Below are 24,451 nucleotides of genomic sequence, written 5' to 3'. Positions count from 1 at the left end.
CTCGCAAGAATTCAGGCTCGGGCGTTCTGCAACTCGGAACGGTTACGGGAGCTTCGGACGGCACCGTTGGCTAGCGGACTTGTTTGCGCATATAACATGTCACATAGCAAGTCTTGCACAGCGACTTATGTGGTAAAACAGTTACAGGGCAGACTGATTAATACCATTCCGAGACTCTGGTATTTGATTTGGGGTTGGCCCGAGCTAGGGATCCCGACGCTACCACCGTCAGGGTCCTCGTTGTGGCCCGCGATCTCGGGACCCACGATCGTGAATGGAGCATTATTCTGGTAGATCGAACGGCGTCACGTCACGACATCGACTTTACTGGCCGGGCTAATCAAGCGTCAGTGCGGCCGAAATACATCTCTTCAAATCCACCTCAAACTAGCTGAAAACACTCAAAAGAATGCTTTTGTTTGCTGCACAGTATTCGGTTCGTGGGACGAACATGTGCCTGCTTCAATTCAGCTGCGCCACAGTCCAGGGTCATGTGTATGGATCAGAACAGGGATTAAGTTCCCGAATGTTTAAAGCTGCCTCTGATTGCATCTCTCGAAAAACCGTGTGTGTCTTTTGGGGATTACCCCTGCCCCCTTGTTGAAATGCAGAAATAGTGGCATCTCCGGTCAGCTTGTCAGCCACGTACCGGAACCCCGGCCGCGGGGTCTAGACCATCAAGATAACATGGCCATGCAGCTCGAACCCCGATCATGAAGGTCTGCAGAATGCAACAATATGGTCTCCAGATCGGAAGGAAACCATAGGACATTCAAGACAGCCTCGGTCGACGCAATGAGATGGACTCGGTGTCACCGTAAGTGACACATTTCTTTTATCACCTGGTTGGGTTCGGCAGTGGTGAACGGATGGTGGTGGGCCATGCTGTGGCGTAGCTGCTGTCGACGTCTCATCAGTTGTGTTCTCGAAGTCAATTGGGCCAGAGTCTGGAAGCAATTGCAAGATGATAGAGCTGCATATTGAAGATCTTGCTCTTTTGGGGCCACCACTACCAAGTTCGACAAGCGCAGAGCCACCTCCAGCCACCAACAGGGGTAACTTGAATGAGTTGCAACGGGTTGAAGAACGGATGTTAGTGGCGAGCGCTTTCGCGGCTCGTTGCTCAAATTTGATGCATCAGTTGTTAGGGCACGGATTGGCTTCAGTTTGCTTTTGTGTTCATGGCACGGATACAAGACGGAATTGGGCGTCGCCTAAGGGACCCCTGTTTACTAATTGGGGGGTGAAACATCAGCGGCCGTTAAGTTTTTGCCCCAGACACTTTCAGGTTTGGGGTTGGGCTTGGAATTTTTTGCAAAAGCATCTGGAGACTGACAGACAGCTAGCAGCTAGCCTAGCCTAGGCACCCACAGAAGCAGGGGAACAGAGGCTAAGCGGTGAGTGATCTACGACAAACCGGAAGGATTCCTCATCATGTCCATGGTCAAATTTTATGTGCATCGCTTCAATGAGGCTGATCCACGGCTCAAGTGGCCTCAGCGGTCAGGTCAGGTCAAGGCAAGTTAAGTCAAGTCCCGTCGGAGAGGGTCTTCCGGGGTGGGTCATGACATTGAGGATGGAGGTTGCACTGCAAAATGATGCATATCAGCCGTGTGATGAGATAAGATGCGATACGATATGCGATTTCCGCACTGCATTGCGGAAATACGAACATTTTTACAGGGGACTTTTTGCTTACTCCAAGCGGAGAGTTTACTCCTGCGAGTCCAGCGTCCAATCAGGCATCGACAAGGGGAAAAAACAGCCCGGAGCCATCTCCGGATATTGCAACGCATTGCTGCAGACATACATACTTGACTTTGCAGGGGAAAACAGCCACCTATACCCCCAGTGGCATGGATCTTACAGAAGAGTTAGAAATTCATACTGTGCTGTGCTGCTGGTATGCACCAAATGAGGGGAAATGGGCAGTGATGGTGTCGAGATGCCTCATTGACGTCATAGCCTCAACTGCCGTTTGCTAGAAGATTCTACGAAGAACACGATTGTTCTGATCGACTGGAATGCAACATTCTATAACTTTCGCCGAGGACAGTCAAGATTGGGCTTGGATACTGTTGCCACAATGGCTATTGGCTGCGTGCGCACGATAGCATATGACGAACCAGTGAATACGATTAGCCACGGGGCTTACGAGTCTCAGTTCTCAGTTCTCTTACCTAAAGTCGGGCAGATATTTACAATACCTGTCGGGCCACCTGAGGGCCTCCATCGGCTGGCTATGCCATTCTGAGCATAGAGTCAATCAGCCAGCCATCCTACATCAAGCATGCATGCATAACCGTTTCTTCAACAAAGCACGGGCACTGGACGCGCCGCAAGGGCAATCCTTGTGCTTCCTTGTTGAGGTGCCAAGCCACAAGAATCCATTCAGAACAAGACGAGCCGAGTTGAACCCCCACGCAATCTATACACGCTGACGTCCTAGCCTGTTCAGCCTCGTTGTCTTTCCAAGAGCGGATGCTTTGGCCCTTCTCGGGGTGACAAGTTCTCAATACCCATTGTATTAGGAGTCGAAGCTTCTAGTTCCTTCGCTTACAGCAGGGGATACAGCTGTCCGAGGACTAGGTGACTTTGATGGCTTGGGCTTCATCACGGAAGGTGTTGGTAGGGATACCGGACCTTTCTCAAACAACGGTGTAACTAATCAACAAGCTCCATTAGTCGGCGCCTCTCACGCAGTGGGACTTACACGTTGTAAGTTAGAGAGACAACTAGTTCGGCAGAAGTTGAGGTATAGCGGTAAAGGCTGAAGACTAAGGGGTTTCTCGCGGCTGACACAGATGAGTTTGCGCGTTCTGTTGGCGTATTTCCATCGCGAGAGAAGTGACTCATTTGAAGAAAAAATAAGACTCTTAAAGAATATCACCGAAAGGGGCAAATGTGCCATTACGAGTCATAATGTCTTGGAGTAAGAGAAGAAGCTCTTGGATTGTGCTACTGTAAGTGATGAGCAACTACGTTTGAAAACTGCTGACCACACAAAGACAGGAACCAGATGAAACCACCGGAGCTGATTTGATTATTCACCGCTCATTTCTTTCGGAGGGGGATCCTTGGTGCAATTCCTGACGTGTCGTTGCATTCGTAAATTGTTTCTTGAGCTTTATCACATCGAGCCGCTGCAAAAGCTCCGCCCCTGACTCGGACTGTTGATCACCTGCTGTGTCGTGTCAACGGACTGACGGATTACCTCCTTTACTCTATTCACATTAGGGTATAACTTGTGCTCATGGGGTGGAATTGCTAAGCTATCTTCTGCCTGCGGAAGGTTACGTGGACTCGTGGAGCTGAGTGACTCACGGTGATGTTAAGTAGGAACTTGAGGGAAGATTCTCCGAAGAAATGGGTTGCGAGGCGTCCTTTAGAATTTTGAATTTCGTTGACACGAAATTCTGAGCTGCGAACCTAGGAGAATAAGGAAATTCGGCCAGCAACGAAGCTTTGATACCCGAGTCTTTTTTATCAGTGAGATTGCCCCCTGAAATCTTGTCGATCCAGTTGCCATGATCTATATGACTATGCGCCTTTCAAGCTCTTTTCTCATCCCTTGGCCAAGTTGACAGAGAAGGATATCAATCAAAACTTCCCGCATGCTAAGGGATCGAAAGAATTGGAAACCTTCGTCCAGTATGTATGTTTTGTTGTTCTGATCAGTGATCATATAGTCCCCAGCTCCTGATTCAGTGGACAGGGAGGAAATCCTTCGCCTCTGGTCGCCTTCCTCGTCCTGATACATTAGCCTCACAGAGACTACCATTGGTTACAAGATATAGTACGAGAGGAAACGCCGTATAACTTGTACGGGGGACCTTTGGCTCCAGAGCTCCTCCGGGGGTTGTTGGCTCTCACCTTGATAAGGTAGTTAATAAACCAGAAAGTGTTGATCTGACCTGTTGGCCTTTGCTAAGGCAAATTGATGAAACATCTGTCCTTTGAGCATTTGATCCGAATTTGCATCATTTTTGTGATATTTTATGACCATACACTTTCAGGCTTGAGCTGCTTTTCTGTCCAACTTTCTCATAATGTTGCAAGCAAAAGTGCTTCTCTATGACAAGCCTAGACTCCCTGCAAGCTGCCCAGAAGCCGCCATCTCGTGAATAGATGGACTAGTATTGGAATTATGGACAAGAGTTCAGTCGACCGGTGATCAAGACGCACTATCAGGTTCATGGCGTATGAGGCTACAGCGATTGCTGGGAACCAAGGAAATGCACTCCTGGTTGGCTTGGTCAGATTGTCAACCTGCAGGCATTAGCTCTGATTTCTTAGACGAGATTTTAAAAAATAGGCAAAGACTGCGAGTATTTGAGTCAAGGGTTCAGAATTTGAAAGCAGTTGGGAAAAGATAGGAAATGGAGCGTGAGTGTGGAAAGATGTGGAGGAAGTGAGTTGGAATGAGAAGGAGAGACAACGTACTAGAAAATAGAGCTGATCGATGTTCTGATACAGGGAGTAAAGCATGTCGTCTGGAGTGACCATGATAAAAAATACAATATCCCTGACGTATTTATTGAATTGGCTAACAAGTCGACCTACTGAGGCGTATGTCAAATCCCATCAAAACGCATGAAGTTGACAGCTATGAGAGCTCATTCTTCAAGCTTTCATACTGAAGTTCTGTAGCTAGAGCCTAATGCCCCAGATCTGCCTCTGTTAGACATCACTATGAAATGTCGAAGCTTTTCATGGCTGTGAAGCCCTTGGGTTGTCGCAGATGAGATTGTCACCAACCTCCAGAGAGAAAAGGTGGTCTCGGAATGAAAATTGAACCTGTTTTAAGTTTAGAACAAGCTTATAATTAGGTTACCAGAACGTGGGTAGTGATATGATCTACATAAACTAGGTGAATGCCACTCAAGAACTTTTTGGCTTAGTATAACTAGGTAGCACGAGGTACCCATCGTTTTAGTGTCATTCTAATTAAACACGCCTTCCAAAGTGCCACGAACGCGTATGGGAGAGTCAGTGCTGAGTGGTGATGGCGACAGAGGCGAAGTCGAAGTGCCAGCACTGTTAGCAGATGAAGCTACAATAAGGAAGTGCTTGTTGCGGCACTGTCTGAAGACTCAAGGCATTATCTCTATTTCACTGCCTCAGATTGCCCTTCGGCAAAAAGCGTTGAGGCTTTTTGGGAAGAATAGGGCCAAAGTCTTGATTGAAGCCGTTCGCAGTTCGCTTGGAGGAATGTTCACTCGACTGAGCTGGGTACGGTTAAATGCCCTGGTACAACCGATGTATGGAAGTGTCATATCGTTGAGACACGCCTAAGGATGATGCGGTTGAACAAGATAAGTGATGTCAATTTATGGAAGCAAATATACTAACAATCTCAATGATAACTAGCTATTATACAACGTGTGTAAATACGAGTACAGATACGGGTACAGATACAGATACAGATACAGACATAGGAAACGAATTCGTGTCAAAACCTCTTGGTCTGAGACTCGAGGATCTGACAGTGGACACATAGGAAACGAATTCGGGTCGTGACCTCTTAGAGAGTCCGACTGTAAACAGACATAGAAAAGGTATTAGGTGTCGAGACCCTACGCGTCTTGGCTTTATAGGGTCTGACTGTCGATACATCTTGCACCATCGTTCCAGGATGACGATGGACCTGTGGCCAGGAACTTTGGAGTTCCAATCGAAGGGGCGATAGGGAACTTCCAAATCTGACCGCTGGTGTTCTCTGAACCGTAGAGGTTTCCGTCTTGCGAGGCATAGGCAGCTCCCCATACGTTCTGACCAGCAATCATACCGAAGCCCTGGATGGTTGTCCATGTGTATGTCGTACGGCTGAACTTGCATAGCGTGGATGTCTTGCCCTGGTCGTCGTACATGATGGAGTACATGAAGTCGCCTCCTCCAGGGACGAAGGCCCAATCGGCAGAGTTGAGAGGGTTCTTGGCGGTGCCGCTCATGAGAATCTTGCCGTAAGTGGATGAGCCAGGCATGAGATCGATACACCACCAGCCTTCTCCCTGGTTCGAGATCCAGAAGCGACCTTGGTTATCGATATCACCCATCTGGACGAGACGATCATTGGTACGAGTGCCGAGCAGTGTCCAACCACCGTCGCCGCCGATACGGATAACTTGAGAGCCCGTGTCGTCCATGTGCATACCGTAGATGTAGTTGTCGAAACGGTTGTAACCGATGGCGTTGATCCAACCACCAGGACCGACATCACTCTTAATAAGGGTTGTCTTACCAGATGTGATCTCGACACGGTAGAGAGCCGTCTTCTGCATGAGGTAACCGTATACATCACAATTGAAGGATACAGTGGCTGCCGGCGCAGTAGTTGTAGTGCTGCTGGTGGTGAGCGGCCTGGAAGATGTTGTAGATGTAGTAGATCGGGGAGCTGGGGTTGCGATGACCACGGTGGCAGGGTCGCCAGGCTCACCCGGAGCATAAGTGGAGGTAACAGGGGTAGAGATTGTAGTGCCACCGTTTGTAGTGATTGTGACTGTGCGACTCGGTGGCATCTCGACGATGACGGTACCGGGATCGCCAGGTTGGCCAGGTGGTGAATATGTAGTGTATCGTGCAGTGAGCGTTGTCGGTCCAGCTGTAGTGACCGTGACGTTGTAAGGAGGGGGATATTGCACGATGACAGTATCGGGATCGCCTTGAGTTTGTGCAGGCGCAAAGACAGTAGTAGGTCGGGTGATAGTGCTGGCTGTTTGTGTCGTCGTGACAGTGTATTTGGGAGGTACCCGCACAATGAAGGTACCTGGGTCGCCTTGGGTAGCTGGCGGTGCGTAAGTTGTTGTAAGCCGGGAAATAGTTGAGACAGTGGTTGTGGTAGTGACATTATAAGCCGGAGGCATCTGTATAATGACAGTACCTGGATCTCCTTGGGTGGCCGGCGGTGAGTAGGCTGTTGCAACACGTGAAATGGTTGACACGGTCTCAGTCGTGGTGACGTTGTAAGATGGAGGTACTCTTACGATGAAAGTACCCGGATCACCCTGAGTAGCCGGGGGTGCGTATGTGGTTGTGAGGCGAGAAATAGTTGAGACCGTAGTCGTAGACGTGACATTATACTCAGGAGGTACCCGGACCCAGACGGTTCCGGGGTCACCTTGTGTAGCAGGGGCTGAGTATGCAGTTGTAAGTCGGGATATGGTTGAAACAGTCTGCGTTGACGTGACGTTATACGAAGGGGGCATTTGCACAACAATAGTACCTGGATCTCCCTGTGTAGCTGGGGGGTTATACGCAGTAGCCACGCGAGAGATAGTTGATACTGTTTGTGTTGTCGTGACATTGTACTGTGGTGGCATCTGCACCACAACTGTACCTGGATCTCCCTGAGTAGCCGGGGCCACATATCTGGTTGCAGGTCGAGATATCGTGGGAACAGTCTCAGTGGTAGTGACATTACGGTCAGGGGGAACCTGCACAATGAAGGTTCCGGGATCACCCTGTGTAGCTGGAGGAGCATATGTTGTAGACATACGAGTGATTGTGGGGACAGTCTGAGTGGTTGTTACATTATATGCAGGCGGCAGCCTTACCCAGATGGTGCCTGGATCACCTTGTGTACCAGGCGCAGAATAGGTGGTATATGCTCTCGAAATCGTACTGACAGTTGAAGTGACAGTGACGTTGTACTCCGGCGGTACGTCCACGTAGATGGTTCCAGGGTCTCCTTGTGTGGCAGCAGGACCATATGTTGTCCTCACACGACTGATAGTGGTGATTGTGTGGGTAACTGTCACGTTGTAGTCCATTGGGACCTGGACCAAGACCGTATTGGGGTCGCCTTGAGTGGCAGCTGGGTAATAAGACGTTCTGACCCGGCTGATCGTGCTGACTGTTTGAGTGCTAGTGACATTGTAGTCGACAGGCACCTGTACAAGGACTGTGTTGGGGTCACCCTGAACAGAGGCAGGATTGTATGTCGTTCTCGCCCGACTGATTGTGCTAACAGTTTGAGTAGTTGTGACATTATAGTCCATTGGGACCTGGACCAGGACCGTGTTAGGGTCACCCTGAGTGGCAGCTGGGTAGTATGATGTTCTGACCCGACTGATCGTGCTGACTGTTTGAGTAGTAGTGACATTGTAGTCAACGGGCACCTGCACAAGGACTGTATTAGGGTCACCTTGAACAGAGGCAGGGTTGTATGTCGTTCTAGCTCGGCTGATTGTGCTGACAGTTTGAGTGGTTGTTACGTTATAGTCAACTGGGACCTGAACCAAAACTGTTCCAGGGTCGCCTTGAGTTGCACCCGGGTTATAGGTGGTCCTAACCCGCGTGATCGCACTGTTGGTTTGGGTGGTGGTCACGTTATAGTCGACAGGGACCTCAATGAGTACGGTATTGGGATCACCCTGAGTGCCCGCTGGCATATAGGTGGTCCTAATGCGACTAATTGCACTGTTGGTCTGGGTTGTCGTCACATTGGAATCCGGTGGGACTTCAATGAGAACCGTGTTCGGGTCGCCCTTGGTGGCAGCAGGCATATATGTGGTCCTGACCCGAGTGATCGCACTGTTGGTTTCCGTCGTTGTCAGAGTGTAATCAGGAGGAACTTGAATGAGAACCGTATTGGGATCTCCTTGGGTGCCGGCGGGATAGTATGATGTCCTGACCCTGTTGATCGTGCTGATGGTTTCGGTTGATGTGACATTATAATCCGGCGGAACCTCAACGAGGACCGTATTGGGATCGCCCTGTGTTGCAGCAGTCATATATGAGGTCCTGACACGGCTGATACCACTGTTGGTCTCGGTGGTCGTGACGGTATAGTCAGGAGGAACCTGGATAAGGACCGTGTTGGGATCACCCTGGGTTCCGGCGGGCATATACGTTGTCCTGACTCTGTTGATCGAACTGACAGTCTCGGTTGACGTGACGTTATAATCAGGAGGGATTTCGATAAGGACCGTGTTGGGGTCACCCTGCGTCGCTGCAGTCATATAAGTAGTTCGGATACGGCTGATACCACTGTTGGTTTCAGTAGTTGTGACAGTGTAATCAGGAGGAACTTGGACAAGGACGGTATTAGGGTCACCCTGGGTTCCGGCAGGCATATAAGTCGTCCTGATCCTGTTGATCGAACTGACAGTCTCCGTGGATGTGACATTGTAGTCCGGGGGGACCTCGATAAGAACCGTGTTGGCATCACCCTGCGTCGCGGCAGTCATGTAAGTAGTTCGGACTCGAGTAATTGAAGTGACAGTCTCGGTTGTTGTGATAGTGTAGTCAGGGGGAATCTCAACAAGGACGGTATTTGGGTCACCTTGCGTACCAGCAGGCATATAGGTAGTCCTAACCCTGTTAATCGCACTGTTCAACTCAGTGGTTGTGACGTTGTAGTCAACTGGAACCTCGACTAGGATAGTGCCTGGGTCGCCTTCGGTTGCAGCTGGATTGAAGGTTGTGCGGACACGGCTGATAGTGCTGACAGTCTCAGTTGTAGTGACGTTATACTCCGGCGGCAGATCAACATAAACGGTGCCAGGATCACCCACGGCTGCAGGGCTTGCAAAGCGTGTGGCAGGGCGGCTGATGGTGGGGACTGTTGATGAGACCGTGACATTGGAATCAGGGGGGAGCTCAACAATGATAGTGCCAGGATCGCCCTGAGTTCCAGCTGGAGCAAAGGTGGTTGAAGGCTTTGTGATGGTCTCGATGGTCGTGGTGATGGTGACGTTGTATTCCGGCGGGAGATCAACATACACGGTACCGGGATCTCCAACTGTGCCTGGACGAGAGTAACGGGTTGTGGGTCTCGAGATCGTAGAGATAGTTTGAGTTGTTGTGACGTTAGAGTCAGGCGGAAGCTCGACGATTATAGTGCCCGGATCTCCTTGGGTACCTGCTGGGGCAAACGTAGTTGAAGGTCTTGTAATTGTGTCGACGGTAGTCGTGATGGTAACATTGTATTCCGGCGGCAAGTCAACGAAAATAGTGCCGGGATCGCCAATAGTATCCGGCTTCGAATATCTAGTCACCGGTCTGCTGATGGTCTCAACGGTTTGAGTCGTCGTGACGTTATATTCGGGCGGCATTTCGATAATGATGGTGCCAGGATCGCCTTGAGTAGCAGCAGGAGTAAATGTCGTGGACTGTCTCGTGATTGTGGGGACTGTTGTGGTTACAGTGACATTGTATTCCGGCGGAAGGTCAACGTAAATAGTGTTGGGGTCGCCGATAGTACCGGCCTTCGAGTAGCGAGTGACTGGTCTGCTGATTGTCTCAACAGTCTGTGTTGTAGTCACATTATACTCAGGAGGCATCTCAATGATGACAGTACCAGGATCTCCTTGGGTAGCACCAGAAGCAAAGGTCGTGCTCTGTCTTGTGATGCTGTAGATCGTGGTTGTGACAGTGACGTTGTACTCGGGTGGTAGATCGAGATACACAGTGCCAGGGTCGCCAATCTCAGCAGGGCTGGAGTACCGAGTGACTGGCCTACTGATTGTTTCAATTGTCTGAGTTGTGGTGACGTTGTACTCAGGGGGCATCTGGACGAGCACGGTGCCTGCATCGCCTTCAGTAGCAGGGGGTTCAAACGTTGTGCTTGGTCGAGTGATTGTACTGACAGTTGTGGTCATTGTCACATTGTGGTTCGGGGGCACATCGATATAGACAGTGCCTGGATCACCCTTCGTGGCAGCGGGCACAAACCGAGTGGCTGGGCGTGTGATCGTGGGCACGACATCAACGATAGTAGTGTTGGTGTCCGGAGGCTCTTGGACAACGACTGTGCCGGGGTCTCCTCTATTGGCAGGAGGTATATATGTTGTTCTGACCCGGGTGATTGTGCTGACCTCTTCCGTAGTGGTGACATTCCTATCAGGAGGCAATTCGATGATAATAGTACCCGGATCGCCCCTGTTTGCGGGCGGAGAATAGGTTGTATACGGAGCAGTCAGTGTAGCGATCTCGGTCGTTCTAGTCACATTCCTGTCAGGCGGGAGTCGCACAATGACAGTGCCGGGATCACCGCGGTTACCCGGTGGTGAATAAGTAGTATAGGCCTCGGTCAACGTAGGAACCTCTTCCGTGGTAGTCACGTTACGATCAGGAGGCAATTCAATGATAATTGTGCCTGGATCGCCCTTGCTTCCTGGCGGAGAATAAGTCGTGTAGGGAGCAGTGAGACTAGAGATCTCGGTAGTGATCGTAACGTTGCGGTCTGGAGGCAATTCCACGATAATGGTGCCAGGATCGCCTGGAGATCCTGGAGCAGAATATGTCGTATACGGAGCGGTGCGAGTGGGCACTTCAGTTGTAATGGTGACATTCCTGTCAGGTGGCATTTCCACGATGACAGTCCCTGGATCGCCCTTGTTGGCAGGGGCTGCATAGGTAGTATACGGAGCAGTGAGACTAGCCATCTCGGTCGTGACCGTGACATTCCTGTCAGAAGGCATCTCGACGATGATAGTACCCGGATCTCCTTTGTTGGCCGGCGCTGAGTATGTTGTAAAAGGGGCAGTCCGGCTCGCGACTTCGGTCGTGATGGTGACGTTGCGACTAGGAGGCAATTCAACAAGAACAGTGCCAGGATCTCCCTGGGAACCGGGAGGATAGTAGGTGGTATAAGGCGCTGTTCGTGAATCCACCTCAGTTGTGATGGTAGTATTGGAATCTGGGGGCAGCTCGATATACACTGTACCAGGATCTCCACGGTTTGCAGGCGCGGAGTACCTTGTGTGGGGAGAGGTGATAGTGCTGATGACTTCAGTGACAGTCACGTTGTGGTCGGGGGGCACCTCAATAATGACAGTGCCGGGATCGCCAGGCGAGCCAGGAGAAGAATATTTTGTGTAAGGAGCCGTGATAGTGCTGACCACCTCTGTGATGGTCACATTTCGATCAGGTGGTATTCCAACGATGATAGTTCCCGGATCATCTTCAGCACCGGCCGGCGAGTAGGTAGTGTAGATCGCCGTAATGGTGCTGATAGTCTGGGTCATTGTCACATTGGAAGGAGTGGCAGAACCGGGGGTCTCGATGATTACCGTACCGTTGTCGCCACGGTTCGCGGGAGGTATGTATGAAGTGACAGGACCAGTCATCGTTCGTGGGCCAGGCCTGTAGACAGTGACGTTTTGTCCAGGATCATCGGTAGTGGATGGATCTTGAGAAGTCGACACAACTCTCTGGTTCGGCATGATGATGGCGATGGTACCTGGGTCACCTGGGGTGCCAGGAGGGTTATACCTGGTGACAATATCTGTTGCAGCGTCCGAAGAGTCAGCGTCACTGGTGACGGTGACATTATAATCAGGGGTTTCAACAATAATGGTGCCGGGGTCGCCAGGTCCATCAGGAGGCGAGTAAGTTGTGAATGGCGCCGTGATCGTTGAAGCACCACGAGTCGTCGTCACATTGTAAGGACCAAGAGGTGTCTCGATGATAACGGTGCCCGGATCACCGGGAGTTCCAGGTGGGGCATACGATGAACGCAAGGTTGTGACGGTTCTTGGTGCTTCTCGTGTGATGGTGACATTGTAATCGGGTGTCTCTACAATGACTGTACCGGGATCTCCAGGTGTAGCTGGCGGCGAGTACGTTGTGAAAGGGGCCGTGATCGAGGCACCACGAGTAACAGTAACATTGTAGTCGGGTGTCTCAACAATAACGGTGCCAGGATCACCAGGAGCACCTGGAGGCGAGTAGGTGGTATATATGCTAGTAATCGAAGCGGGAGCTGCCCTTGTGATGGTGACGTTATAGGCATTGTTTGGTGTCTCGACGATGACAGTTCCTGGATCGCCTGGAGTGCCTGGAGGATTGTATGTCGTCCGTACATCAGTAATCGAAGCTGGTGCCTCTCGGGTAATGGTGACATTATAATCTGGCGTCTCGACGATAATGGTGCCTGGATCTCCTGAGGCGCCAGGAGGCGAGTACGTGGTATAGGGGGCTGTAATCGAGGCGCCACGAGTGATGGTCACGTTGTAGTCGTTGTTTGGAGTTTCAACGATTACAGTGCCAGGATCGCCAGGAGTTCCTGGAGGAGCGTAGCTTGTGCGGAGACTTGTGATCGATGCGGGCGCCTCACGGGTAATGGTGACATTATAATCTGGCGTCTCGATGATGACGGTACCTGGGTCGCCGGGCGTTGCAGGAGGCGAGTAGGTTGTGATTGTGGTTGTGATATCAGTAGGGGCTGCCCGCGTAATGGTGACATTGTAGTCTGGAATCTCAATGATGATGGTTCCTGGATCAGCTTTTTGAGCTGGGGGTGAGTAGGTAGTGAACCTTGTGGTAACACCACTGGGTGCTGTCCTTGTGATCGTCACATTTCCGTGTTCAGCCAAAGCCTGATCCAAGTAAACACTAGTTTGCGAGAGCACCGTTCCTGGCTCAGTACCACTAGGGGGAATAATGATGACATTGGTTTCCGCGCCGGTGGTACCTGCGTCGCTTCCGGCGTCGGAGTCGGACCCGGTACGTGTTGAGGGATCTCCAGGAATAGTGACTGTCGCACTGATGGTAACATAACTGTCAGTATCCGGTGCACCAGCGGATGACTCTCCCGATGTATCCACAGGTGTGTAGATGATCTGTGTTCCGGGGGTTCCATCGGTGGCGGGGATAATCTGTGTGACATTCTCGCTAGCATCAGCGAACCTGGTGTTCGGTTCAATGACAGTAAAGTCATCGTTGCTATCGCTCGGAGTCAAGGTGAGTGCATCGGGGTTGCTCGAAGCAGGTGTTGTAATGCCACTGGCCGAATCGTCAGTGGTGGGCACTGCCGATACTGAGGCGGGACCAGTAGGAACTGGAGGAGGAGTCTCAATGAGCACGGTTCCGGGATCTCCAGGGGACCCAGGAGGGTAGTAGGTAGTGTACGGTGCAGTAAGAGAATCAGGGCCGTCAGTGTAAATAGTCACGTTTCTGCCTTCCTCAGAGGTAGACTCAGCATCAGTGGCCACCGTCTGAATGAAAACAGTTCCTGGCTGGCCTGGTGTTTGTGGGGGCGCGTAACTAGTGATGGGAGTCTTGACACCCGGGGGAGCCAAGGTGTAGAGTGTAACATTGGTGCCTGGTGCCTCAGATGTAGTCTCAGAAACGGGGGCTGGCGTCTCTATGATAATCGTTCCAGGCTGTCCAGGCGTACTTGGCGGCTCGTACGAGGTCACAGGGGCGGTGATGACTCCTGGGCCAGGATACTGACGCACAATGGTGATGTTGGGGCTATTGTCACTAGGCGGGATCGTGACAGGCGGGGGAGTAGTAGCCTCGGCCTGAGTCTCAACGATGATAGTACCGGTTCCAGAGACAGGAGCAATGGTTGTGACAGTAATTGGCGCCGTAAGTTGACCAGTGCCAGTGTAAATGGTGTAGACGGTAACATAAACATCCTCGGGTGCCGAGGTAGCTGCGGCTTCAGGTGCTGGTGTTTCAATGATAACAGTCCCTGGGTTGCCATCAGACGGGGAGATGGTCGTAACCGTGACGGGCGCTGTTATCATAGGGGTTCCTGTGTAAGGCCTGAAGACCGTCACGTAGCTATCGTCTCCAGCAGGAATAGTCAGAGGAGGGTTCGCTCCCTTGTTTGCGGTTTGCGGACCCGGTGTCTCAATGATGACAGTACCTGGCTGATCACCCTGGGGAGGAATGGTTGTGACGGTAACTTCGCCTGTAATCTCTCCTGTACCAGTGTAAGGCTCATAGATGGTGGTATATGAGGGAGCTGGTGTCGAGGTAACAGGAGGCTCAGAGCCTGGTGTCTCGATGATCACGGTTCCTGGCTGGTCCCCTTGAGGTTCGATTGTCGTGATTGTGATCGGTGCAGTGATCTGGTCAGCACCAGTATGAGGTCTATATACTGTCACATATGAGGGCTGAGGAGCAGGTTCTGGTGAAGAGGTCACTGCTGGCTCAGAGCCAGGTGTCTCAATGATCACAGTTCCTGGCTGGTCTCCTTGAGGCTCAATGGTGGTGATGGTAACTGGTGCAGTGATCTGATCCGCGCCCGTGTGCGGTCGATAGACTGTCACGTATGAAGGTTCAGGCGCAGGGGCTGATGTGACTAGAGGCGCGGATCCAGGCGTTTCGATGATGACGGTTCCAGGCTGATCCCCGGATGGTTCGATAGTGGTCAGTGTAACTGGAGATGTTATCTGATCTGTACCAGTATATGACTGATAGATCGTGATATATGAAGGCTCAGCAGCTGGGGTTGAAGTAAGAGGGGGCTCCGAGCCAGGGGTTTCAATGATAACCGTGCCTGGCTGATCTCCTTGGGGAGAGATAGTTGTAAGTGTAACAGGCTCAGTAATTCTATCAGATCCAGTATGTGGCTGATAGATCGTCACATATGAAGGCTCCGGGGCAGGTCCCGACGTCAGAGAAGGCTCCGCTCCTGGTGTCTCAATGATCACGGTACCAGGCTGGTCGCCTTGAGGAGGGATCGTCGTAAGTGTGACAGGCTCGGTGATTCTATCAAAGCCGGTATGTGGCTGGTAGATTGTGATATAGGAGGGTTCGGGCGTAGGTCCTGATGTTACAGGGGGTTCTGCACCTGGTGTCTCAATGATCACGGTACCTGGCTGATCGCCTTGGGGAGGAATGGTTGTGATAGTGACGGGCTCAGTAATTCTATCGAGCCCAGTATGGGCCTGATACACTGTAATATAAGATGGCTCAGGGGCCGGCGTCGACGTGATGGCAGGCTCCGAACCTGGTGTTTCGATGATAACAGTGCCCGGCTGATCTCCCTGTGGAGGAATAGTTGTGACAGTAACAGGGGCAGTGATTCTGTCTGGGCCAGAATGAGGCTGGTAAACCGTAACATAGGAAGGCTGTGCAGCACTGGTGGACACGACTCGCTGGGCAGGAGTATCAAAGATAATGGTGCCGGGCTGGTCACCTTGTGGCTCAATAGTAGTCTTGACGAAAGGCTCAGTAATGTCATCGGTGCCGGAGTACTCCTCATAAAGTGTCGTGTATGTTGGAGCAGGAGGCGATGTAGTGACAGGGGGTTCTGCGCCAGGGGTTTCGACCACAATCGTACCTGGCTGGTCACCAGATGGGGCGATGGTCGAAACCGTAACAGGCGCAGTGATTCTGTCGATACCAGTGTGAGGGCGATAAATCGTGACAAATGGGGCCTGGGTCTCGATGACAACAGTTCCGGGTTGGTTCCCTGAGGGAGGGATGGTAGTAGCTGTGATTGGCGCAGTGATCTGATCGGTTCCAGTGTAAGGAATAGTTGTCGTGACATACGAAGGGGGCGTGGCAATGACAACGGTGCCAGGCTGGTCGCCTTGAGGGGGAACCGTTGTGAGAGCTGTAGGCCCAGTAATCGAATCGGTGCCAGTGTAAAGCACCGTTGTTGTGACATAAGATCCGGGAGTTCCCACAACGACCGTGCCCGGTTGATCACCTTGGGGTGGAATGGTTGTCAACGCTGTGGGGCCAGTAATCGAGTCAGATCCGGTATACAGAACAGTCGATGTGACGTATGATCCTGGTGTTCCAATAACAACAGTTCCAGGCTGTCCACCCTGTGGAGGAATCGTTGTGAGGGCAGTCGGCGCTGTGATTACACCTGTTCCAGTATAAAGTGTTGAAATTGTCATGAAAGGACCTTGTGTCTCAACAATGACAGTACCAGGTTGATCTCCTTGAGGGGGGATCGTAGTGACGGTAGTGGGCTCGCTGAGTATCTCTGTTCCAGTGAACAGAGTAGTGATAGTGACGTATGATGGCGCAGGTGGTGTAGTTGTGACAGCAGGGGCCGCGCCAGGAGTCTCAATGATGATCGTGCCAGGCTGATCTCCTGTGGGAGCAATGGTCGAGACGGTGACTGGACCGGTGATCTGATCCGGCCCTGTATGCGGACGATAGACTGTCACAAACGGAGCCTGTGTTTCAACGATGACAGTTCCCGGCTGGTCGCCTTGGGGAGAGACAGTAGTAACAATAGGCACGCTAATCTGATCAGTGCCAGTATAGGGAACCGTCGTTGTCACATAAGAAGGAGGTACGGAAGAGGAGGTCATAGCGGCCACTTGTTGGCCAGGCGTCTCAATAATGACAGTTCCAGGCTGGTCACCCTGAGGGAGAATAGTGCTCGTTATAGCCCCTGTGATCTGATCTGTACCGGTGTATAGCCTGGTGATGGTCACATATGAAGCAGGACCAGGCGTTGAGGTTACCGGCCGCAATTGCTGGCCTGGAGTCTCAATGATCACAGTACCGGGCTGATCACCTTGTGGAGGTATAGTGGTCGTGATTGGTTCTGTAATCTGGTCTGTCCCAGTGTAGAGTCTAGTGATAGTTACGTAAGTAGCAGGGGGAGGGGTGGTCGTCACAGGAGGCGCTTGCTGTCCTGGAGTCTCAATGATAACTGTACCGGGCTGGCCGTTGGTCGGCTCAATAGTCGTGATAGTGACAGGTTCTGTGATCCTGTCTGCTCCTGTGTAAGGTCGGTAAACAGTAACATAGGTGGCAAGAGGTCCAGCCGAGGTTGTGACAGGAGGCAAATCTTGATCAGGGGTCTCAATGATGACCGTTCCCGGCTGATCTCCTGAAGGCTCGATGGTTGTGACAGTAACGGGCGCAGTGATGCGGTCTGCCCCAGTGTGAGGGCGATAAACCGTAACATAAGTAGCTTGAGGAGGAGCGCTCGTTGCTGAATCAACAGGGGCCGGGGTAGAGGCAGGCTCAGACTCAACAGGAGTTTCGATGATGACAGTGCCGGGCTGACCATTGGCGGGTGCGATAGTTGTAATCGTGACAGGGCCAGTAATCACATCAGTACCCGTATGAGGTCGGAACACCGTAATGTAAGACTCATTAGGGCCAGCGGGCAAGGTCACTGTTGGATTAGAGCCAGGAGTTTCCGGTTCAGGAGTCTCAATGATAACTGTTCCGGGCTGGCCACCTGAAGGTGCAATGGTACTAACGGTGACAGGTGCAGTGATGACCCCAGTACCTGTGTATGGTCTGTAGACAGTAATATACTGATCGCCTGGGCCAGGATCGAGGGTAAGCGGAGGCTGAGCAACCTTCGTGTTGACATCTGGAGTAGGTGTCTCGATGACAACAGTTCCTGGGTTCCCGTTGGAGGGCTCGATAGTTGTAACCGTGATAGGCTGATCTATATTTCCTGGTCCAGGATATGGACGATATTCGGTGACATAGGTACTGCCAGGGCTTGTAGGGCCAGTGCTAGGTGCGTTAGTATCCTGGGCCGCGGGAGTCTCGATAATGATTGTTCCCGGCTGTCCATTGACGCCTTGGATAGTAGTTACGGTCACAGGTGCCGTAATGACATCACTTCCTGTATGTGGTCTATAGACAGTGATGTAGGAGCTGTCTGGACCGGGTGGAATAGTCACAGGTGCAGCCTCGGTAGATTCATCTGTCGAGGTTGCCGCCTGAGGTACTGGTGTCTCAATAATGATGGTTCCGGGCTGACCGTTAACTCCTTCAATAGTAGTAACCGTCATAGGTGCCGTGATAATGTCAGTACCCGTATGAGGTCTATAAACCGTCACGTACGAATTTCCGGGTCCTGGTGGAACGGTGACAGGCGCAGCATCACTAGTTGTGGTCGTTGGATCCTGAGGCACAGGTGTCTCGACGATGATAGTTCCTGGTTGACCATTAGAGGGAGGGATGGTAGAGACAGTAATAGCCGCTGTAATGAGACCAGTGCCAGTGTATGGCCGAAAGACCGTGATATAACCATCAGTTCCCTGAGTAGAAGTAACTTCGGGTGCTAAGGTGGTCTCCGGCGCGGCTTGAGGCACAGGTGTCTCAATTATGACCGTTCCAGGCTGGCCATTAGTTGGTGCAACAGTTCCAACGGTAAGAGGGGCGGTGATTGTTCCAGGTCCTGGGTAAGGTCTGTATACAGTCACATAGCCAGCGTTATCAGCGGGAATGGTGACAGCAGAAGCTGTGGTCTGGGGCTCATCAGATGAGGAAGAAGTTGGAACCTCAGGAGCAGGTGTCTCGATGATCACAGTTCCAGGTTGACCATTAGTCGGCGCAATAGTGGTCACAGTGACTGGGGCTGTAATAACACCAGGACCGGGATACGGGCGGTAGACTGTCACGTATCCGTCTTGACCTTGGGGAATGGTGACAGGCGGGCTGTCTGTGGTTGTAGGCTGGGCCTCTGACTGAGACTCGGGTGCTGGCGTCTCAATGATCACGGTGCCAGGCTGTCCTCCTGAAGGTGCAATGGTAGTGACAGTAATTGGCACAGTGATCGGAGATCCAGTGTGTGGCCTATAGACAGTGACATAGTTGTTGTTGTCAGCCGGAATGGTAACTGGCGACGAAGAAGTTGGCGACGGGGCAAACTTGGTGTTGACCTCTAGTGTAGGTGTCTCGATGATGATCGTGCCTGGCTGGTCACCTGTGGGGGTCGCAGCAGTAATAGTGATAGGCTGATCAATGTTGCCGGGGCCAGGGTAGGGTTTATATACCGTGACATATGGATTGTTGCTCCCAGTGGGGACAGTAACTGGGCCTGTCTGGGTGGCAGTATTGGCATCAGGATTGGGAGTCTCGATGATAATTGTACCAGGCTGTCCAGAAACAGGGGCTTGAGTGTATGTGATGGGAGATGTAATCTGGCCAGGGCCGGGATGATAGATTGTCACATAAGAACCAGTCGGATCAGGAGGGATGGCAATAGGAGGAGTAGAACCATCAGTAGTTTGCGTTGTTGGAGTCGGCGTTTCTGTTGGCTGAGTCTCGATAAACACCGTACCAGGCTGGCCGTTGGAAGGAGCCTGAGTCAGGGTTATTGGTGCAGTGATCGTTCCAGGACCTGGGTAGGGCCTGTAGACTGTCACGTAGGTATCGGCACTAGAGCTCACTGGGACAGGTGTCTCAATAAGGACTGTTCCGGGCTGGTCATTAGATGGTGTCTTGGTAATAGTGATAGGTGCGGTGATTACACCTGGTCCTGGGAAAGGGGTGTAAATGGTGATATAGTTATCCGTAGTAAGGGCAGAAGTCTGGGGCTGGGCCGTAGTCTCAGGAGCCGGTGTCGTGATAAACACAGTTCCTGGGTTGCCACCAGACGGTGCCTGGGTGCGGGTAATAGGTGCAGTGATAATACCAGGACCCGGGAAGGGCAGGAAAACGGTCACATATTGATCATCACCAGGTGTAGTGGTTGCCACATTCTGCTGATCAGTGGACAGCGGTGCTGGCGTTGTGATGAAAACGGTTCCGGGCTGGCCGTTAGCAGGGGGCTGGGTACTTGTGATAGGAGCAGTAATTACACCTGGGCCGGGGAAGGGCAGGAATACTGTCACATAGCCATCTGGTCCTTGGGAAGTGGAAGTCAACCCGTTCATCTGCTTTGGTGTAGTGAATGCAGGAACAGGTGTAGTGATCCAAACAGTACCAGGCTGGCCATTGGCAGGCGGCTGGGTGCTTGTGATGGGTGCAGTGATCTCGCCTGGTCCTGGGTAAGGAACAAAAACTGTGACATAACCATCCGTTCCTTGAGACGTTGAAGTCAACCCGTTCATCTGCTTCGGTGTAGTGAACACAGGGACAGGTGTGGTAATGAAGACAGTACCAGGTTGGCCATTTGCTGGTGGCTGAGTCCTGGTGATGGGCGCAGTGATCTCGCCCGGTCCCGGATATGGGATAAAAACTGTCACATAGCCGTCTGTTCCAGAGGTTGTACTAGGAAGATTTGCCTCAGAAGATGTAGCAGGTAGAGGGGCTGGCGTTGTAATAAAAACAGTTCCAGGATTTCCACCTGAAGGGGCCTGTGTCCTGGTATAGGACGTGGTAATGACACCAGGTCCAGGGAACGGAAGATACACAGTGACATAACCATCAGGTCCCTGAGTAGTAGTAGGATCTGGCAATGATGTAGTCGTGGGGGTGTCCACAACAGGAGTCTGGATAATCACTGTACCCGGCTGCCCACCGGAAGGAGTGGCCTGCGTAACGGTAATGGGTGCCGTAATGATGCCTGGGCCGGGGAACGGTTCATAGACAGTGACATAGTTGTCGGTGCCAGAAACCGTTGAAGTGGGAGCGAACTTGACTGGTGGCGGTGTCTCTATGAAAACCGTGCCAGGATTTGTGCCAGATCCAGTGATTGTGGTAGTAAAGATGGCCGTAATAACACTCGTCCCGGTGTACTGTTCAGTGACCGTGACATATCCATCAGGGCCAGTCACCGTAACCATTGCAGTTGTGGGTTGAACCTTTATTGGAGGTGGAGTCTCAATAACAACTGCGGTAGATTGTTGACCTCCAGAAGCTGTCAAGGTGACGGTCTTCGTAACTGTGGTGCTGGAATCTGATCCAGGAGTGTAGATAGTGGCAGTGCCACCGGGGCCAGTGGCAGTGACCGTGAAGGGGCCTTGAGTCTCAATTATAACGGTTCCTGGCTGGCCATTCGAACCATTAATCGTTGTGACAGTGATAGGCTCAGAGATTGGGTCGCCCGTATGCGGTCGATATATGGTTGTGTATCCACCAGGGTTATCAGGTTGAACCGTCACGGTCGCACCAGGTTCAGTCTCAGTGACGGTGTCAGCTGGCGGGGCTGGAGTCTCAATAATGATGGTCCCAGGCTGTCCGTTTGAGGGAGACTGAGTGATGGTGATGGGGACGGTAATGGGGTCACCTGTATGAGGGCGGTAGATGGTGACATACGGGTTGTTCTTGCTGGGAGGGATGGTGATCGGTTGGCCACCCGCAGCAGGGGAAGTAACCGCATTCTGGCCCTTAGGGGTCTCAAGCGTTGGTATTGGTGTCTCAACGATGATAGTCCCCGGCTGGGTACCGCTGGGTTGGATGGTGATCGTGACCGGTGCGCTGATAGGGCTTCCACTATGTGGCCTATAGATAGTCACATAAGGGCTGTTACCTCCAGCAGGAATGGTAATAGGCCCACTTCCTGGTGCAGATGTGGTCGGATCAGGCGTCTCAATAATGATAGTGCCTGGTTGACCATTCGTACCTGGCTGGGTGAGCGTAATCGGAACCGAAATTGGATCACCGCTATGAGGTCGGAAAATAGTGACATATTGACCCGATCCAGCAGGAATAGTGAAAGGATCACCAGGGCCTCGGGTGATCTGTCCACCTCCAGACGGCACTGGAGTCTGGATGATGATTGTTCCAGGTTGGCCAGGAGCCCCAGTGATTGTGATTGTGTTAGGGACTGTGACAGCATTGGATCCTGTAGGACCTTGGATAATGGTCACGAAAGAGCCATCTTGACCAGGAGGAATTGTAATCTCGACATCGCCGGGTTGAGGGGCAGGAGTCTCGATAATAATAGTTCCTGGCTGACCACCAGAGGGTGCGATTGTGATAGTATTGGGTGCAGTTATAACACTGTTTGGCTGTCTAACAATGGTAATATAACCACTGCTAGGGTCAGATGGAAGCGTGATGACCTGCTGACCAGCGCGCACAGCTGGAGTCTCGATTATAATCGTTCCTGCGTTAGTACCAGATGGAGGCACAGTATACGTAACAGGTTCGGTAATCTGGTCGGAACCGGCGTGAGGCCTCAAGATCGTAGAATAAGGGTTATCGCCGCTGGGTGGAATAACCTGCGGTTGATTTTCAGGGAGATCACTATCTCCACCGGTGCCAGCTGAGCTCGAAGGTCCAGGCGTCTCGATGATGATTGTTCCATCCTGGCCGGCCGAGGTTGGGACAAGGATTGTGACAGGAGTTGAAATAGCAGAAGCTCCTGTGTATTGCCTGACAATCGTGGTGAAATGGCCACCGTCGCTTGGAGGAATCGTGACAGCACCACCGGGGTTCTGGTTACCTGGAGGGATCTGGACAACTACTGTGCCCTGATCGCCTCCAGAACCAACAATGGTGGAAACTCGAGCCTGGGTGATGTACTCAGTTCCGGTGTATGTTTGAATCACCAAAACATTGGATGTACTGCCTCCAGCGTTGCCACCAACGGCACCACCAGCGCCAGCACCTCCAACGCCAGGAGTGCTTGGTGGCACGTCTGCCCAAGGAGTCTGGATAACAACAGTCGCAGGGGCATTTCCGGCCGCTGGAATTGTCCTCGTAGCCTCGCCAGTAATGGCAACACCACTAGGCAATGCCGAAATAATCGTGGCTGTCGGGTTGTCGTTTGAAGGAGGGATTGTCAACGCGCCGGCTTGGCCAGATGAGAAAGAAGAATAAGCAGTACCAGGAACATCAACGATAATAGTACCCGGGTTTGTTCCCGAGGGTTCGGCAATTGTGATTTCCTGATTTGTAGTGGCATCATTACCTCCAGTATAGGCCTGGATAATCCTTTCATAAGGATCATTACGGGTCGGAGCAAGCGTAATTCTTGGGTGTGGAAGGAGTGTCACGGGGAATAGTACTCCTCCGGGGCGAGTGTATGTCTCGACAGTAACTTGGCCCTGTATGACCTGAGTGACGGTGGCATCGTTGTCGGCTGCATTCTGTTGCTTGTCGAGTAAACTCGCATCGAAAGCTTGGCCCTGATTTCCACCGCTTCCAGCATCACCAGAACCTCCTGAATCTTCGTTGAGAGTAGTATAAGCATGTTGAATGAGAGTCTCCGCAAATCCTGTAGCAATGTTGACTGCGGCTTGGTCGATACCATCTTGTGCCTTGACGGCGAGAAGGAGTGTAGAGGCTAGCAGCCCCCGTGACAACAACATGGTGTGAGTTGTCGTCGGAGACGCAGCTAGCAAATTAATTTGGTGTTGGAGAGAGTCCGTATGAGGCTTCAAGCTCCATTCCGAGGCATCCTCATCGTTTATAAGAACTCGAGAGACGGACACGATCACCCGGTACGCCTACACTGCCTCGTGTGGCTCTCATCGGCCTGTCTGTTTTCGTCGCTGTAGTTCACAGAGCCGGTCTCTACGATGGGCTGTTCTCGCCCAGGTCCGCATTCCCAATCCATATTCCCAGGACGTTCTGGAGGAGCCAGGAATGTCGTCATTGAGCTAGGAGCTCATCTTGTCCTAGAGGATCTCTGTAGCGATCGTTGCCAGCCTCGTTGGGCGGGTTGTTAGGTCCGAAGAATTTCGCCCTGAATGGACCTGCATGCGCCGGGCCATGATTGGGCCATGTCTCACGTAGACAGCTTGGATCTAAGCTATTGGGGCTATAGACTGGAACGTGCCGCACCGATCGGGATAGAGATCTTAGGCGTAGATCGTGTGGGTCAGGGGGGAGTCCATCTTTTTGCGTTTGTCTTGGGTGAAAGCGTGCAAGCCCCAGGCGCCACAGACGCCACATATCAGGGCCTTAAGGGGAACCAACATCATCACGAACTGATCTGGACTGCAAGGATCTCACCTCAATCCGTCTTTTTAGAGTTGCCTAGAAGTAAGGTTTGCTTCGGACCTGGATGCCAAGCCTGGTCGATCTAACCAGTTGCGGCTTTCACTCTGTTGATATCTCGCTTTCATTTGATATAAGGCGTCACGTAAAGAGTTTATTGACG

At 51.9% G+C, this 24,451-nt stretch overlaps 1 protein-coding gene across 1 annotated transcript; it reads right to left on the bottom strand.

Moving 5' to 3' along the window:
* Positions 1–5,591: 5,591 nt before the first annotated feature.
* Positions 5,592–23,657, bottom strand: FMAN_03073 (uncharacterized protein; the record flags this gene model as incomplete). Its single annotated transcript, XM_041831845.1, has 2 exons — positions 5,592–6,712; positions 6,767–23,657. 2 exons carry the CDS (start codon positions 23,655–23,657, stop codon positions 5,592–5,594), a joined length of 18,012 nt encoding a protein of 6,003 aa, XP_041682367.1.
* Positions 23,658–24,451: the final 794 nt, after the last annotated feature.

Source organism: Fusarium mangiferae (assembly GCF_900044065.1).
Source record: "Fusarium mangiferae strain MRC7560 genome assembly, contig: FMAN_scaffold006, whole genome shotgun sequence".
NCBI lineage: Eukaryota > Fungi > Ascomycota > Sordariomycetes > Hypocreales > Nectriaceae > Fusarium > Fusarium mangiferae.
This window is presented reverse-complemented; position numbering and strand designations above follow the sequence as displayed.